General features: G+C 38.3%; 1 protein-coding gene across 1 annotated transcript in view; it reads left to right on the top strand.

Moving 5' to 3' along the window:
- The window catches only part of lama5 (laminin, alpha 5), a 72367-nt gene that overhangs the window by 16396 nt on the left and 38530 nt on the right, over positions 1–17441 (top strand). The window contains 5 exon segments of the mRNA XM_046869090.1: positions 6000–6117; positions 10885–11003; positions 11391–11561; positions 11868–11965; positions 15675–15790. Of these exon segments, the coding sequence (XP_046725046.1) occupies positions 6000–6117; positions 10885–11003; positions 11391–11561; positions 11868–11965; positions 15675–15790 (622 nt within the window).

Below are 17441 nucleotides of genomic sequence, written 5' to 3'. Positions count from 1 at the left end.
GTTATGTTACAGTGAAGTGTGTTTTTCTGAATCGAAAGAGGGATGCATGCGTGTGTGTGTGTGTGTGTGTGTGTGTGTGTGTGTGTGTGTGTGTGTGGTTTAGGGGGTATCTTGAGTCAGAACAATAGTGGCAGTTTTATTGCATTTATTTTCTCTTTTTCTCTCACCATCTCACTGTTTCTGTCCTCGTCTCTCTGGTTCTCATCTAATGAAAGCTGAGCTCCATCCTGTCTGCTTCACTTCCCTTCTGCGTCTGAAACGTTATCTCATCCACTCCTTATTCTCCTTTATCTATTTAGCTCCAGCCGTTTGGTGTGTTGTAGCGTCAAGGCCACCTTCACACACACCATATCAGTACAAAGAAAACTGTGTGTATACTGAGAGAGAGAGTGTGTGTGTGTGTGTGATGTGTGTGTGTGTGTGTGTGTGTTGGTTAAAAGGTGCGATGGGAAAAACTTAAAATCCCCAAAGCAGAGATATCTAACCTGCAGAGTCTGGGAAGCATCTGGTGCTTACAAAACAGTTGCAGAGACAAACAGCAGAAGGGAGTGGAGACATGAGAGACAAATGCATGACTACTTGCCACATTTCAGCCAGATACAAAGAGTAATAGATGAGAACAGGGAAAAGGTTTGAGAAGCACATTGGAGGTTAGGAGATCCACCAGTCCAAGTGATTGACCAATTTTTAATAAGTATGACACTTGCAGAGAACAAGTTTCAATCTCAAAGGCTTGATGTACTTGAGAACAGGGTTTGCCGACCAGAGACGATTGCCAGTAGAACCTCTTTAGGAAACATAGAACCCTTAACTATACGAAGAAATCTCGAGTGGAAGTAAAGAGATAAGTAGAACCTTTTTGGCTCCTCTAATCTATAGGGGACCAGGATTCCTGAAGCTCTTTGAAAACGCTGTTTTAAAGGAAGGGGAGGAGCGGGGACCTTACAAGGAAAGCAGGTGTGAACAGATGACCCACCCGTACCCCTCAGGCCAACACACACACACGTATACACACACACATACTTGAGCTGCCAGCCCCTCAGCTTTCAGCTCTTTCAGGAAACGGAGCATGATCTTACATGTCACCACTGATAGTCACCATACCTGAGGACTGACAGCCTGTGTTTTTTTCATACAGCCTAAAAACACAAAACATGAGGTAACCATTCCACACCATGGGACCTTCTTGTGTCAGTAAGAGTGCAGGCATGCTACCAATTTTAAGTTTGGTTGTTGCTGTTCAAACATTTCTTCTTGCATCATGTAGGCATTTGTGTGGCATCATATCTGGTCCAAGAACCATATACTCCATAACTATAGCGGTTGAATGGCATTCCTTGAGTGTGTGTGGTTCTCATCAGCTCTACTTAAGCATAGTGGGAGGGAGTTAGCTAACTGTATGCTAGAGTGTTAGCACACTGTGAGTTAAGAGTGTTGTGCTTTATACTTAGCTTGTGTTTGCATTAACGTGATTGGTGAGTGTTCAAATAGAACTTCATGTTAGCATAGAAGTTGCTAAACCTCATCGACCAATGTCTGACACTAGATAGCATTAAAAACAGCAACAAACAAATCTGGGTCTAGATTTATATTCCTAGTGAGCACAATAGTGACAGGCAAAATAGAATAAGAAAGAAAAGCCTTGAGGAAAATCAGACTCTGAATGGTCTAGGCAGGTTGTAGTTATGTCTTCTCATTGTTCTTATTTTCAAAATTCAAGACATAACATGTTTGAGGTTTTCCCACTACTAGTAATGTGGCAGGTTGTAATCATATCATCCAAGAGAAATCTTTGTGCCAGGTTATAATTAGACCTTGTGATTTAGATAAACCATTGTACTACACAGGCTCTGGGTTTATTCCAATGGACTGACAAATGTAAATGATTGGGATTAGTGCATGTGTGAGGCATCACACACCACACAAGTTTATAACCTCTTGTCATCTAGAATGTGAAGGAGCAATATAAAGGGATAAGACAAAGAGCAATGAAAAGAAAGGTAAAAGTTGGGGGGCTTTTTTTGTCAGGTGCCTGAGACATGAGCCAAATGGCCTAAAGGAATGACAGTGTGTAAGCTGTTGTGAATGGGAGGTTTTCAGGAATATATGTGCCTCAAGAGTATATCTATTCCTACAGGTGACACTGTGTCTCTCTAGAGAAGCCCATTTTGTCCTTCATACACTAGTGCAGTAATGCTTCAATCTCCACACATATTCATACAGTAGATGCATTAATATTCCACACTATACTCGTATTGTGAAGTTGCATTGACAGCTGCTCTTCTCCCGTTTTTGCGGAAATCCCTGCCTGTCCTCACATTCCATTGAAGCACCAGAGCATCGGATAAAGATTTGACTCCCAGCATTCCTTTCACTTGCCACCATGATATACACTGTGTGTGTGTATGTTCATTGCAAAGTGAAGCAGAAGGACAGACAAAGACAGGAAGGGATTTACAGAGGGGAGATAAGTAATGACGGGGTGTTTTACCCTCCTGAAACATCTGCATGTCTGAACTGTGTTTAGACTTGCTTGTGCGTGTTTGCCGTACAATCTTTGCTCCTCGTAGTGTCATCTGAACAAAGAAAAGCAGAGCGAAGCTAGTTATCCAATCGGGTCTAGCATTTGTCAGCTACCATTTGAAGTAGTCCAATGAACTTATCGGCCCTCGTTCACCTTATCACGTCTGCACGCCATTCTGTTCAGATAAGAACTGTTCTGTGTCTCTGTCGCCTGTGCTGTTCGCCCCTTCACCACAGTTACTCAGGTGCTGGTAGCTTCTCCTGCTGGCTGCATTCCCAATTCAGTGCCCCCAAGGGTTGTACTAGCTGATACGCATTACCATGGTAACCTCAGGAATGCAAAAAGCCAACCAAGGAATGTGTAATCATTAAGCTCAGGGGTGGGAAGACCTTTGTTGAATGCCAACGAATTGGCCTAAGGATAAAAGTGCATTTAAAGAAAAGCCAAGAGCTTAATATTCAATTCATTTCTCTAGAGGGGCTGATTTATATCGCTATTTCTTTGCAATCACTCATATGTTTCATCTGCTGGTGGGGTCTGATTATTCAGTGCAAGACAGACGAACAGAAAGAGGAGTGCTCCCTGGATTTGTTTTGAAATAAATGATGGATCATATTTTTTGTTCTACGGCTCAATTTAGGCACCTGATCATCCTTGTTGAGTCATAGAATGATGATGTCTGTGGAACAATATTTGGAAACACACCTGTTTTTTTCTTGATTCTGTATTATTTGATTTGGCCCAGATTGCCAGGACTGTTTAAGCAGTAGTGAACTTGTGGGGGTATAACCCTCTCTTAATGCACCCAATTATTCATATCTAGATTTCAATAAAGGTAGAAAAAAGAAAGGCTTTTATAAAGGCAGGCTGTGAAGAATCTTGATTCTGCAGTAGCTGATAATAGAATAATTTATAAATAGAAATAAAATATATAATATAATTTAGCAGGTTGTTAATATTACTTTTAGTAGCTTATTCCTTTATTCGTTATGTCATTATAGTTATAAATGAACACGATTGAACACAGATTGTACATTTTTAACATCCCATTTCAGTATCTGTTTGCTGGTACAAGAACCTTCACTCTTCTAATATATTTTGGATTGTGTTAAATCAGCCACAAGAGCATTATTGAGTTCATACAATAAAATTGGTTGAGGTGGCCTGGTGCACAGCGGGTGTTCCAGCTCCTGTTCATATGTATTGAGGTCAGGACTTTGTTAAGGACACTCGAGTTCTAGTCTAACTTTTGCAAACTTTGTTCTCATCGAGTTTGCTCTTTGCACAGGTGCATAGTTATACAGAAACAGGTTTGGACCCTTTAGTTTTTAGGTAAGGAATATAGTAATTCTACAGCAGATTCAATTGCATATGAACAACTTTGTGGTAAGCAGTTTGGCTTGTAGCAGACAAACATATGTGTGTGAAGGTCAAGTGTCCAAAAAAAATCATATGGTGTACATGTCTACAAGAAATTAGGGCTGAAACGATTCCTCGATGACTCGAGTAATTAGAATACAAAAATGCATCGAGACAAATAATTTTTGTCCAATTTATCCATTTAGACCATTCAGCTATACACTGAGCACTGTTTCCCCACGGACTATTATTACTGATGCACCTCTTAAACTCTGGAGTGCTCTGGATAGGTGAACACAGGAGACGCTGCAGAATGAAAAATGTTTCCAACCCTTGGGTTCATTTCAAAGTAAATCATAAAGAAAACACTGTACAGTGCATGTAATTTGAAATAGATTTTTCTATATTTTTTATAATTTTTTTTATTTATATATTTGTTGATGTAATATGGCATTTAAATGCACTAAAAAGGTTTAGTTTTCACAGATACTTTAGTAATACATTTTTCTTAAAAGGAAACAAATTGCTTATTCATTTTAAGAGACTTATTTTCTACTTTTTATCCAATTACTCTGAATAATTATTATGGAACGATTATTCCGGAAATTACTCGGAATAATCGTAAGAATACTCGATTATTAAAAGAATCGATAGCTGCAGCCCTACAAGAAATTTAAGAAAATATTATGTCTCAAAAATAATGACACACAATCCAACCCTGTACTATCTTTACAATAATATAAATCTGCAACTTTGTCAGTTTTAGGATGCCTGGAAGCATAGGTGAGTTGGCATTCGTGCCATTATTTGGTGCATGTGAAAAATACTCTGCACTGAAATCTTTATCAGTTCAAATCTTAAGTCCAAATTTTCTCACCAGTTTCTTTATCATTATTGCTGCTTGGCTGCTTGCTTTTTCAAGTCCTCAGAGGACTTCAATTTCAAGACACACAGGTGTATTTTTTGAGTAAAATATAATGCGGAAATGTTTTTAGGGTAGTGCTCAATATGGAAAGGTTTAAGGGAGGATATAAAAATGTCATGATTACTAACAGAAAGGAAATAGTTGGATGTCTCCTAAGGATGAGGAATTCTACAGATAGATCATCTAAAGAATGCCTTTAGATTTTGGTGAATCCCTGTGCTATTTTATAGCAGAGATTATAAATTATGTATACGAGTTTACTAATTTATTTACTAGAAGTATGGCTTTGGGATATACATATAGTGCCAGAAAGGACAAATTGGTATTTATGACATTGTATGACATTTCAGATTTTTTTAAAAAATGCGCTTTAAGTTATACAGGATGGATTGTTTCATATGCATTTCCTCATGAAGACATTTGGTCGTTTGTCCTGATTTTGAGCAACGATCCTTCTCATGAGAGTGTCATCCAGTGTTATGGGAGTGAAAGGGAGATAGGAGGAGGAATGCAACTTGGGATGCGAATATCAGGTGCTTCTTTCGAGATATTTTTCCTGATGGGAAAGTCTAGTGCTAGACAGAAGAGTGCTCTGGCTCATTACACTGATACAATTTTCACCCAAAGAGTGTGCGATCCGAAAAACCTGATTTTGAGACTAGAATGGATATAATGCAATAAGAGATCTGGGACTCATGAGGAGCCTCAAGCATGATGAGAATTTAGAAAAGACTTGTTCAAAGGGTTCTTGTATCCTTTCGTTATTATACTGCATTTATACCCCAGATTGTGGTTAGTAATCCTGTCTGATTCAAACTCATATTATTTTTTTTCTTTGCTTTGATTCTATCATCCAGGGAGAACATGTGTCGGATAATTTGTGTGAGCGCCCTGTTTCATGTTTTGTCTGTCTCGAAATATGAAAGTGATTACACTGATAATCTCACTGGGATCATAGCATGATGTCAATATGTTATGCTAACACGCTGACTGAAACCCAATCTTTCCAGCATACACTTCCAACTCTAACAGCAAGCCCGATATACTGTGGAGGAAAAATATTGTTTTATGTTAAACAGCAAATTATTGTAAATTGGTGTCAGTTTTCCAGCTTTACAGCAATCAATGCATCAGCAGGAATTCATTGGACCAAGCAGTAATTGTGTGTATTTATTTATCTTGTCTCAACAGCTCTTCCATGTGGCTTATGTGCTCATCAAATTTGCAAACTCTCCAAGACCTGACCTGTGGGTCCTCGAGCGATCTGTGGACTTTGGGAAGACCTACCAACCATGGCAGTTCTTTGCCTGTGAGTATATGATTAACATCCCATGTGCAATGTTTCTCTGATCCTTATTGAATACCAGTTCTCTTAAAAAAAAGGTAGGTGAGTGAAGTAATTGTAAACGCATGCATGTAGTATAAAAGGGTGAAATGGTACTGCTTGTTTTTAGGCTCAGGTATGGCAAAAAAATATATAATGTGATTGAAAGTTCACCTAAGATGCCAAAGCCCAAATCTCAGTCTGATTGCTGTCCAACAATCTTCATTAAGTGTGAAAGAGTTTAAGCAATTTTGTTAAGAAGAATAGGTTAAAAAAAATATCAGGATCCAGATGTTTAAAGCTGACAGCTGTCAGAAAAACATCCACTGAAAACAAGCACTTATAATCACGGTTTTACCGAGTACTGACCCAGGGGAGTGCATTGCTATGCTTTACTGTCATCTTCATTACGAAGGGGAACATTTTTGTAGCTAGAAAGTAAATGGCATCTAATTAAAAGCTTGTGAGATCATCCAAAAGACCTGAGACTTCACCATGATGGAGAGTGGGCGTGGTCAGCTCAAAATGCATTTTCAAATCCACATCCATTCGTCATGAAGTGTTAAATGAAAATGTTTCACTGCATTAAATGCATTTGTAAGTTTCAATGCGTTAAAAAATTGTTTAAATCACCATTTTGCTACCGTTTTGCTATACCTTTGGCTCAGAATGCATTTTGAATACACATTGAATTTTGCTACAAATATCTCACGGTGTTACGACTAAAATGCGATCCTAAGTGTTCTGACCGGGAGTCTAAATCCATTTAGGACAAATAACATTTCAGTGATAATTTTGCTACAATTTCAGCTTGAACATGTTACACAAATACAATTTGAGCAATACATTTAAATTTTAACTTATAAATAATATATAACATTGACCTTAGCATTTACATATTATACATATGAAAACTGGCAATTTAATTTAAATACATGAATACATTAGCTTTTTTAATATTGCATTATTCCCACTCTCCAGTGTTCTGTATTGTTGAAAGATTTATGATCAAACTCTTGATGTCACCCAGATGAGGATGGGTTCCCCTTTTGAGTCTGGTTCCTCTCAAGGTTTCTTCCTCATAACATCTAAGGGAGTTTTTCCTTGCCACAGTCGCCACGGCTTGCTCATCAGGGACAAATGCACACCATTCACCATCACTGTTGATTTGTGTAAAGCTGCTTTGAGACAATGTCTGTTGTGAAAAGCGCTATACAAATAAACTTGACTTGACTTGACTTGACATTACCATTTTGTATTTTCCATTTTAAATTAAATCTTGCTACCTAGATGCTTCTATAGTTCCCATCTAGTCAGATTACAATGCACAATTGACAGGCTTCCACTATCATAGATCTCTGTAGCAAATAGTAGGAAAAAAGAACATCACCAACTACCAAGTCATTCTTTGCCCTTGCTGGCATTTGAAGCGCTGGCATTCTCACCACACTGAAACATAACATTCCGTCGTTGGCGTATACTCATTATCCGGTGTTCAAACAATTGTCTGCACAGAACACACATCTGACAAAGGGAAAGAGGTCAAAGCGAAGAGATAACTGAGCAGGCATGACGTGAACAAAGCTGTAATGTTCTAAAACTAGGGTGATGTAGAATCAGAAGTGAGGAGCATTCTAATAAAATGAAGCAAAATATTACACATCTGATTGTTTAGAACAAAGCAGGGATTTTTTTTGAAATATTGAATGTTAAATGTTCTCTGTTTCCTGTGTGTATCACTGCAGGTCCACTAGATATTATTCACCAGATCAGTGTTGGGCAGTAACGTGTAATCCTTGTGATATATTCAGTTTGTGCTGGTCTGACTTTAATAAAATAGTGTTTAAAAATGACTTTGTGTTTAAGTCAGTTTTGTGTTTATATAGACCATAACGCATAAAAGGGCATTAATGGGAACATTAAAGAAGGTTCTTTAAAAAAGTAACTAAAAAGTTACTTTTAACAGTAACGCATTACTTTTTGGTGTAAGTAATCAACAAAGTAACGGAGTTACTTTTTAATTGAAGTAACAAGTAACTGTAACTAGTTACTATTTTTTAGTAACTGCACCAGATGTTATTTGGGTGATGGACTATATTTTGTACTGAGACAGCAGTGTGTGGGCATCACTCCTATAAGCGTATCTTTACGTACAGTGTGAACAGCTCATATGTCCCTGTACTATATGTTACATGGACACCTTCATCTTCAGCTTCCTCAGCAAGACAGTTGGCGGTGTGTTTGGGGTCGTTATTATGTGCGAAAACTGCAGTTTGGCCCAGTTTCTGAAGAGAGGGCATCATGTTCTGCTTCACAGTGGCATAGTACATGATGGATTTCATGTTTCCCCTCAATAAACTGCAACTCCCCAGTACCAGCAGCAGTCATTCAGCCTCTGACCATGATGCTACCACCACCATGCTTGACTGTAGGCAAGACACAATTTTCTTGGTACTCATCACCAGGGTGTCACCACACATGATGGACACAATCTGAGCCAAACAAGTTTATCTTAGTCTCATCAGACCACAGGACATGGTTCCATTAATTCATGCTCTTGGACAGGTTGTCTTCAGCAAACTGTTTGCTTTTTTGTGAGCCAGCTTCAGAAGAGGCTTCCTTCTGAATGGACATTCCCCTTTTGCAGCCTCTAAAGCAATGCTGGTAGCACTCACGCGTCTGTTTTTTGAAAATGCTTCTGCACCTGACGCAGGAAGACTCAACTTCTTTGATTGACCCTTGCGAGGCCTGTTTCGAATGGAACCCGTCTTGGAAAACCTTTTATGACCCTGGCCAATGTACTTTACCTCAGTTTCAGGGTGTTGCTGATTTTCTTATAGCCTTCGGCCATCTTTGTGGAGAGCAACAATTCTAATTCTTGAATCCTCAGAGAGATCTTTGGTATGAGGTTCCATGTTGAGCATTCAGTGGTCAGTTTGAGAGAATTGTACTCAAATCACAAAATTTTATCTGCTCTAATACAAGATACACAAATTTGTATAGTCCTGTAAAGCAGACAAAAGCATGAACATGATGAATAGGACATGTGGCTTTGTATGGTTAAATGACATACAGCTGTAATCACTTAATGTGTACTCACATTTGTTGCCAGATATTTTGACAATGATGGCTGTATATTAAGTTGTTTTCAGAGGACAGTCGGTGCATCCAGAAAGTATTCACAGCGCTTCACTTTTCCACATTTTGTTATGCTACAGCCTTATTCTTATTCTTATAAAATCTTTTCAAATTTATTAAAAGAAAAAACTAAAAAAGCACATGTACATAAGTATTCACAGCCTTTGCTCAATACTTGTTAAAGCACTTTGGCACCAATTACAGCCTTAAGTCTTTTTGAGATGATGCCACAAGCTTGGCACACCAATATTTAGGCAGTTTCTCCCTTTCTTCTTTGCAGAACCTCTCAAGCTTAATCAGGTTGGATGTGGAGCATCAGTACACAGCCATTTTCAGATCTCTCCAGAGATGTTCAATCGGGTTCAAGTCTGGGCTCTGGCTGGAAAACTCAAGGGCTTTCACAGAGCTGTCTCATAGCCAATCCTTTGTTATCTTGGCTGTGTGCTTAGGGTTGTTGCCCTGTTAGAAGATTAACCCTCGCCTCAGTCTGAGTTCCAGAGCGATCTGGAGCAGGTTTTCATGAAGTATGTCTCTGTACATTGCTGCATTCATCTTTTCCTCGAACCCGACTAGTCGCTGCTGCTAAAAAAACATCCCACAGCTTAATGATGCCACCTCAATGCTATACTGTAGGGATGGTATTGGCCAGGTGATGAGTTGTGCCTGGTTTCCCCCAGACATGGCGCTTTGTTTCTCATAATCTGAGTGTCCTTTAGGTGCCTTTTGGCAGCCAGACAGGCTGTCATGTGACTTTTACTAAGGAGGCCTACAGGCCTGATTGGTGGAGTGCTGCAAAGATGGTTGTTATTCTGGAAGCTTCTCCTCTCTCCACAGAGTAACGCTGGAGCTCTTACAGAGTGACCATCAGGTTCTTGGTCAACTCCCTGACTAAGGACCTTCTTCCCTGGTCGCTCAGTTTAGCCGAGCGACCTGCTCTAGGAAGAGTCCTGGTGGTTCCAAACTTCTTTAATTTATGGATAATAGAGGCCACTGTGCTCTTTGGGACCTTCAGTGCTACAGAAATTTTTCTGTACCCTTCCCTAGATCTCGATACAATCCTGTCTCTGAAGTCTACAGACAAGTCCTTGGACGTCATGGCTTGGTTTGTACTCTGACATGCACTGTTAACTGTGGGGCCTCATATAGACAGGTGTGTGCCTTTACAAGTCATGCCCAATCAACTAAATTTACCACAGGTGGACTCCAAACAATTGTAGAAACATCTCAAGGATGATCAGTGAAAACAGGATGCACCTGAGCTCAATTTTGATTGTCATGGCAAAGACAATCAAATTTTTTCATTTTTTATTTGTAATAAATTTGCAAAGATTTCAAGCAAACTTCTGTCATGTTGCCATTGTGGAGTATTGTTTGTAGAATTTCAGGAAAATAATGAATTTAGTCTATTTTGGAATAAGGCTGTAACATAACGAAATGTGGAAAAAGTGAAGCGCTGTGAATACTCTAAAATATGTCCAAGTTTAATTTCTATAATATTGTCCCTTAAGCAAATATACTAAAATGGTTGCTGAAATGTGAGGGGTGTACTTACTTTTGTAAGATACTGTATATTTTGAGTCATTAATGGCATGTTTTCTGTACTTTTTTACACAGCCTCCAAGAGGGATTGTATTGAACGATTTGGCCAAAGGACCATTGAGCGCATCAACCATGACAATGATGTCATCTGCACAACAGAATACTCTCGTATAGTGCCCCTGGAAAATGGCGAGGTAATACTTCTGATTCAGTCATCTAATCACAGCCTTGAAGTCTTTTTCCAACTTGAAACTGTGCCAGAATGAGCAAGTAGATCCCATATAGACTAGACTGTGTTTAGAATAGAGTAAACTATATGAATGTGTTCTCTAGTGAACCAGAACAAACTGTCTGGCAGAGACAGAAAAGATTTTGTCCTTATTTCATCTTAGAAAGTTACAACTGTTTTGTTAATTAACAATTTAAATCTGGATTTCTGGTTAAGTTAAAGAGCATCATGTAATAAAGATCAATCTGAAGAAAGTCTTGAGAAACTATAGTTTCTGGGCAAATCTTAAAAAAACTGAAGCACCTATATTTGTCTTTACCTCCTGCTGATGTCCTCTGTTCTTCACACACAGATTGTGGTGTCTCTGGTTAACGGGCGACCTGGAGCAATGAACTTTTCCTACTCACCTGTGCTGAGGGACTTCACCAAAGCCACCAACATTCGCTTGCGTTTCCTGCGTACAAACACACTGCTGGGTCACCTGATGGGCAAAGCATTGAGAGACCCCACCGTCACACGCCGGGTAAGATGCAGCTCAACTAAACCGTCACGCAGTGATTACATTTATTCACAAAATCTTTTAAAAACTACTGTGATAATTACTACAGAACATTGAGAGACTTTGGTAATATCTTTCTGGGGAACAATATAACATAAACAAGCTTATTAATAATTCTGATCCATTGAAAGCTCACGTACAGTAAGAAAAAATCATACCCCAATGGAAATATTAGCAAGAAATGTCCTGTTTTACTTTGATCTCTTTTTATTATAATCTCTTTTTTATTATAATCTCTGCATTGTCATTTGCATCATATTTTCTCTACAGTATTACTATAGCATTAAAGACGTCAGTATCGGCGGGAGGTGTGTGTGCAATGGCCATGCTGAAGCCTGCAACGCTGTTGACCCCAATGACCCCTACAAGTAAGAAAAGTCTTCTAGGATTTTTACTTGATCTTTTTAAATTTCTGCATATATAAATGACTTTTCGTCCTTAACCTGACCTCTGTTAAACTTCATAATATATATTCTTAAACTTCCAAAAAGTTCTTATTGCCAGCTTTATCTCTCTAATTATTTCAGGTTTAGTAGCTCAGGCGCACCGTATAAAATATCAGATGTGTGGTGGTTAAAGACAATCATGTCCTGGAGCTAGACACTGATTTATCTCAGACATGGAAAAGATGATGGCACATAGACATTGTAATACTGTTTTTCTTTTTTTTACAAGTGCATTGTGATTTATTACCAGGTTTGTCAAAACAGGTTTGCAATTTATGATTAGGTTGTGAAGAGTAGTATGGTAACAAAAAATGTGTGTATGTATGTATGTCAGCTTTATTTCTCTCCTCTAACCATAATCTTGCCTGGGAGTCAGGGTATGCAGGCATGTTCATGCATATAGAGTATATGCATTCATACACTTACATACTCACATGTATGTACAGGACTTAAATAAATACACCACATTCCCCTCATGGTTGGTCTGGCTTTCAGGCACACACACACACACACACACACACACACACACACACACACACAAAAGACATGACATGAGTAATTTTCATGTATTTTCCACATTTTCTTGAGAGGCAGTATTTAACTATTTTGGAGGTCTGTGTGTATATCTGTGGAGGGGGTTATGGCAGATCCGAAGGCACTTGTCGGTTGTCACTTCTCAGGTTCTGTCGTAGCTCACCTGCATTGAATCAGGAACAGTCTGTTAGAGCTGTTTAATAGAATCAGCTGTATTAGTAAAGTGCGCAAATATGTACATTGATCAGCTGTAACCACCTGCCTAATATTGTGTAGGTTCAGCTTTTTCCATGAAAACATTTCTGACCTTTAGTGGTATGGACTCCACAAGAATTATGAAGGGGGCTGAAAAACAAGACTTTTTTATTTCTTCTATTTTTTCAAGTTCTGAAATTTGCAAGGTGGTCCAGTACATCCCACAGATTCTTGATCACATTGATATCTGGTAAATTTGGATGCCAAGTCAGCACCTAGATCTCTTTGTCATGTTTCTCAAACCATTCCTGAAAATCTTTTTCCAGGGTGGCAAGTATTATTATGATATTTAAACAGGTCACTGCTATTAGAGAATACCATTGTCATAAAGGGTTGTACTTGAAAATATGTTTAGATAGATAGGAGGTATGGACCCACAGATTCACAGTAAAACATTGACAAGAACATCACATTCCATCCTCCAGCTTTGCCTTTTTCAGGTACCAACAATTGTAAGAGCTTTTGGTGATGGACAGGGTCAGCACAGGGACTCTGGCCCATCTGTGGTGACCCATATGCTGCATGTTCTGACTCCTTTCTATCAGGGCCACTGTTAGATCTTTTCATCAATTTGTGTTAAAGTACCTTGTTTGTTGGATCATTAAGCTTTTTTTTTCTTGTGGGTACCCATTACCCCATCACTTTTTACTACAAGAGTTGTTCTACTGTTCATCTGGCCATCACAAACTGGTCCCATAGTTGCTCAGATTTTTACGCTTGCCTATATTGCTTCCAACACATCATCATCAGGTAATGACTTGCTACTTTCCCACCCCTTGACAGTTATTTACTTCACCTGTAAGTTTTTTAATGAATTGGCATACATTGCTGTAAAAAAGTAACCTTATTTCTGTTTTTTTTTTTTTCAAATTTGCCACATGAAATGGTTTCAGATCTTCCTATTAAATGCAATATCAAGGGGAGCATGTAATTAATATGCAAGGAGAACAAAAAGAAAACATAAAACATAGTTGAACAAACTGTTCATTTCCTAATCTCTAAACTGGAAATAATCCATTTCACATTGCTCTGAAGGAATTTTAACCCAAAAATCTTTGAAGAATTGCTTTCATTCCACCCCAATGGAGAGCTTTAGGAGTTTGGATGGATTAGTGTGTTGATCAGATTTTCTCCTTTATGATTTTCACATAGAATTCATTGTCATGTTTAAGCTTGGCCCCGTATTAAAGGGAAATCGCAATTCCACTGCATGAATATTGTAAACATCTGTACATGTGTATATTTAATATTAAAATTAAAAATAAAAATCTATGCAGCACTGTCTAACTAAATCATTTTTCCCCATCAAAATCATATACAAACATTAATAAATGATCAAACTTGCTGAAATTTGAGTAAACTTGCTAGCCTGTTGTAATAATGGCATTTAGAAAAATGCATCCCAGACATGAAAGAGACATGAAACATCTGTAGACTAGCAGGTGTTTTTTTCAATATTTCAGGAATTCACTGACTTTTTTCTGGCTCTGGCTATAGTGGTGCTGAGATTAGGCAACAGACTCTGCTCCATGTCTGTCTCCTGTTCCTGTGAATCTTTCTCTTTTAGTTTTGACTGAGATCATCTGGAAACGTGTCAGAGCTATCAGCATAAAACCTCCTCACCTCCTCACAGGGCTGGATATAGAAAACCCAAAGGCCCTCAGTAGATTACACTGACATGAAACAGATGTAGATTTGAAGGTTATGTGCGTGAGTTAAGCAGTTCCCTAGGATGCGATTTTGTATCTGTTATCACACGGGCACATCTGTAGGTACAGGATGTTTGCTGTTTTATAGTGTTTTGTGGATTCATCCCTGCAATAGATTTTCTTATGCACTTATATTCACTTTTGGCATTATGGTATTACTACTAAACTCTTATTAGATGTTTATTTAAATCTTTCATATATCATTATCTTAGTCTTTATTTATTCTTTTTTTTATGGTATATATCAAAATAGATTTTAAAGCAACACTGCTTCTTCGGTTCTTATTTTCTCTTCCAATAATTTAATTAAATTTCAAAAACTCCATGCGTATGGATTACACTATTACTAAACATCCATAAATACCCACTGTGTGTGTATTTGTGTGTACATTTATGGCATCCAGAGCAACTGACAATTATCTCAACTGTATAAAATATATAATACATTGAGGGTTAAGGGCCTTGCTCAAGGGCCCAGCAGTTGCAGCTTGACAGTGCTGGGATTTGAACTGACAGCCTTTTGCTCAAAACTCCAACACTTTAACCACTGAGGTACCACTTCATGAAGTAGACTCCATAGTGTATAATAACTCTGACATGAGAGTGTGTGATTCTTGAGGGAACAGTTTATACTTCCAACATTCTTTCCTGAGTGTCAGACTGTCTTCACCAAAACCTCACTCATTTGTGTTTTTAGGTAAAAATACCCAAAAGTGTAACAGATCGCAGTTCGGTTCATTGGGAAACATTTTTCACAAGTCTGAATTGAGCGTAATAATATGTTATTTATTGAAGTGTAATCTGCGTACATTCACATGCAAGTATTACACACATCACATACATACCGAACAGTCCTGCTCCAGATTTCCATTCATCAGTCAAAATAGTTTTTAGTCTTTTTATACTTTTATTTATTTATATTTTGTCCACCCCTTTCTCTCAGGGTATCTCAGGTCAATGGGATACATTTAGCTACTTGACCAGAAGCACTTGAAAGTTTTTGTGCTGCTCATGTGATACCATTTGACAGGCCTACTCTTACTATCTCTAAGAGATATATGGAACGTAACCTGTTTCTTTAGTCATTTGCATTGCTTACTTTGGGTATGTGTTTGTTTTCCTTTGCCATTATAGGCTTCAGTGCGACTGCAAGCACAACACTTGCGGCCCATCATGTGACCGGTGTTGCCCTGGATTCAACCAGTTACCCTGGAAACCGGCCACCACTGACAATGCTAATGAGTGTGAACGTGAGTTTCTCCACTTTTTCCTTACCAAATTAATCCTCTCTGACAAGCTTAACATGTGTCTCTGTTTCCAGTGCTTTTTTTGCAGGTAAAAAGACAGAGGTTTTGGTCATGCTTCTGTCGTTAAATCAGTAGTAAATCATGCATTTGCTGTTCTTGATGCAATCATGCATCCTGTTCGGCTTTGGCATGACTTTCTGAAGTAAATTTTCTTAGCGTGTGGCCACTTTCAGATGTCTATATACGTTTTTAGAAACCAATCAGGTGACAAGCTGGAAGCCATACCTAGGTTTTCACACCAAAAACAAAACAAAACACGGCAATCTACATGTTCAGTCAGCTCAAATGAATGTACAGTATATCTAAATAACAGACTGACAGAAGCATACATTCATACATACACAAATGCTGTTCACATACAGTATACAAACACATTATTTGTTAATGTTCTGCCAGTCAAAAGCAATAGATGTTCTATTCTCATCACTGCAAAGATACTACTGTTGAGCAAGGCCCTTCTCAGCATATATGAGATCAATGTAGGTCATTTAAAAAAGAATATATGATAATTATTTATTTATTTTGAATAAAATATACATTCTAAAATGAAATCCTCTTTTCAGTAAAACTAAAAGACTCAAATCTAGTCCAGAATGACAAGACACTATATTTCCAAAAGTACTGGGTCACCTGACTTTTCCTGCTATATGTGGTTCTTTTCCAAACTGTTACCACAAAGCTGGAGGCACTCAATTGTATAGGAGGTGTTTTTTTCATTTACTTGAACTGGAAATTCAACCCTGTTCCAGCATGGCAATGCCCCTGTGCACAAAGTGAGCTCCTTGAAGATATGGTTTACATGCTTTGGAGTGGAAGATCTTGAGTGGCCTGCTATAGAGCTCTGATCTCATCCCTACTAAACACCTTTGGGATAAATTGGAATGCTGACTGCACCCCAGGCCTCCTCACCTACATCAGTACCTGCCTTTTGTAATACTCTTGTCCAAAATCTAGTGGAACATCTTCCCAGAAGAGTGGAGGAAATTATAAGAGCAAATTGGGACTAAATATGGAATTCAATGCATAGTGTATCTCTATGCACAAAGCGAGCTTTATAACATGGTTTGCCAAATTTAGCTTGGAAGTATGTGAGTTTTTTACTGTTTTATACTTCATATTTGTATAATTACAGCATCTAAAAGGCTTGAGCTATAATGACAGTAGGGTGAGGGAAGGAAGTTTTTAAAATTTTGTTTCATGTGTAGAGATTAGTACTTGAGTAAGTGATTTCTCCCTTCAACCAACTGTCATTATCTCTATTAAAAATCTTTTAATGACTGTCATTATAAAATGGAGGATGTTTGAGAAATACCCTCAAGCAGTTCACACTCCAGAGGGATTTTGAATGAATTGGCAGGGGGATATTAGCGTTGGTTTGTTTCTTTTATGTGAAACCTGCAATTAACAAATCTAAATAAAGCGTAAAACACAGATGGCGATGTTTGTGTCAGACACACCAACAGCATTACGGCTCGTATTATTTCTTTTTTAGCTTTGAACTTGCACTGGAATGGTTTATTTAAACAGCTTTGGGGTTCCCCTTTATTGATGTGGTCACATGACTACTGAGTAAAAAGGTGAATCATAATGAAAT

This window comes from Silurus meridionalis, chromosome 16 (assembly GCF_014805685.1).
Source record: "Silurus meridionalis isolate SWU-2019-XX chromosome 16, ASM1480568v1, whole genome shotgun sequence".
Lineage (NCBI taxonomy): Eukaryota > Metazoa > Chordata > Actinopteri > Siluriformes > Siluridae > Silurus > Silurus meridionalis.
Note: the sequence above shows the minus strand (reverse complement) of the source record. Positions and strands in the feature narration are given on the sequence as shown.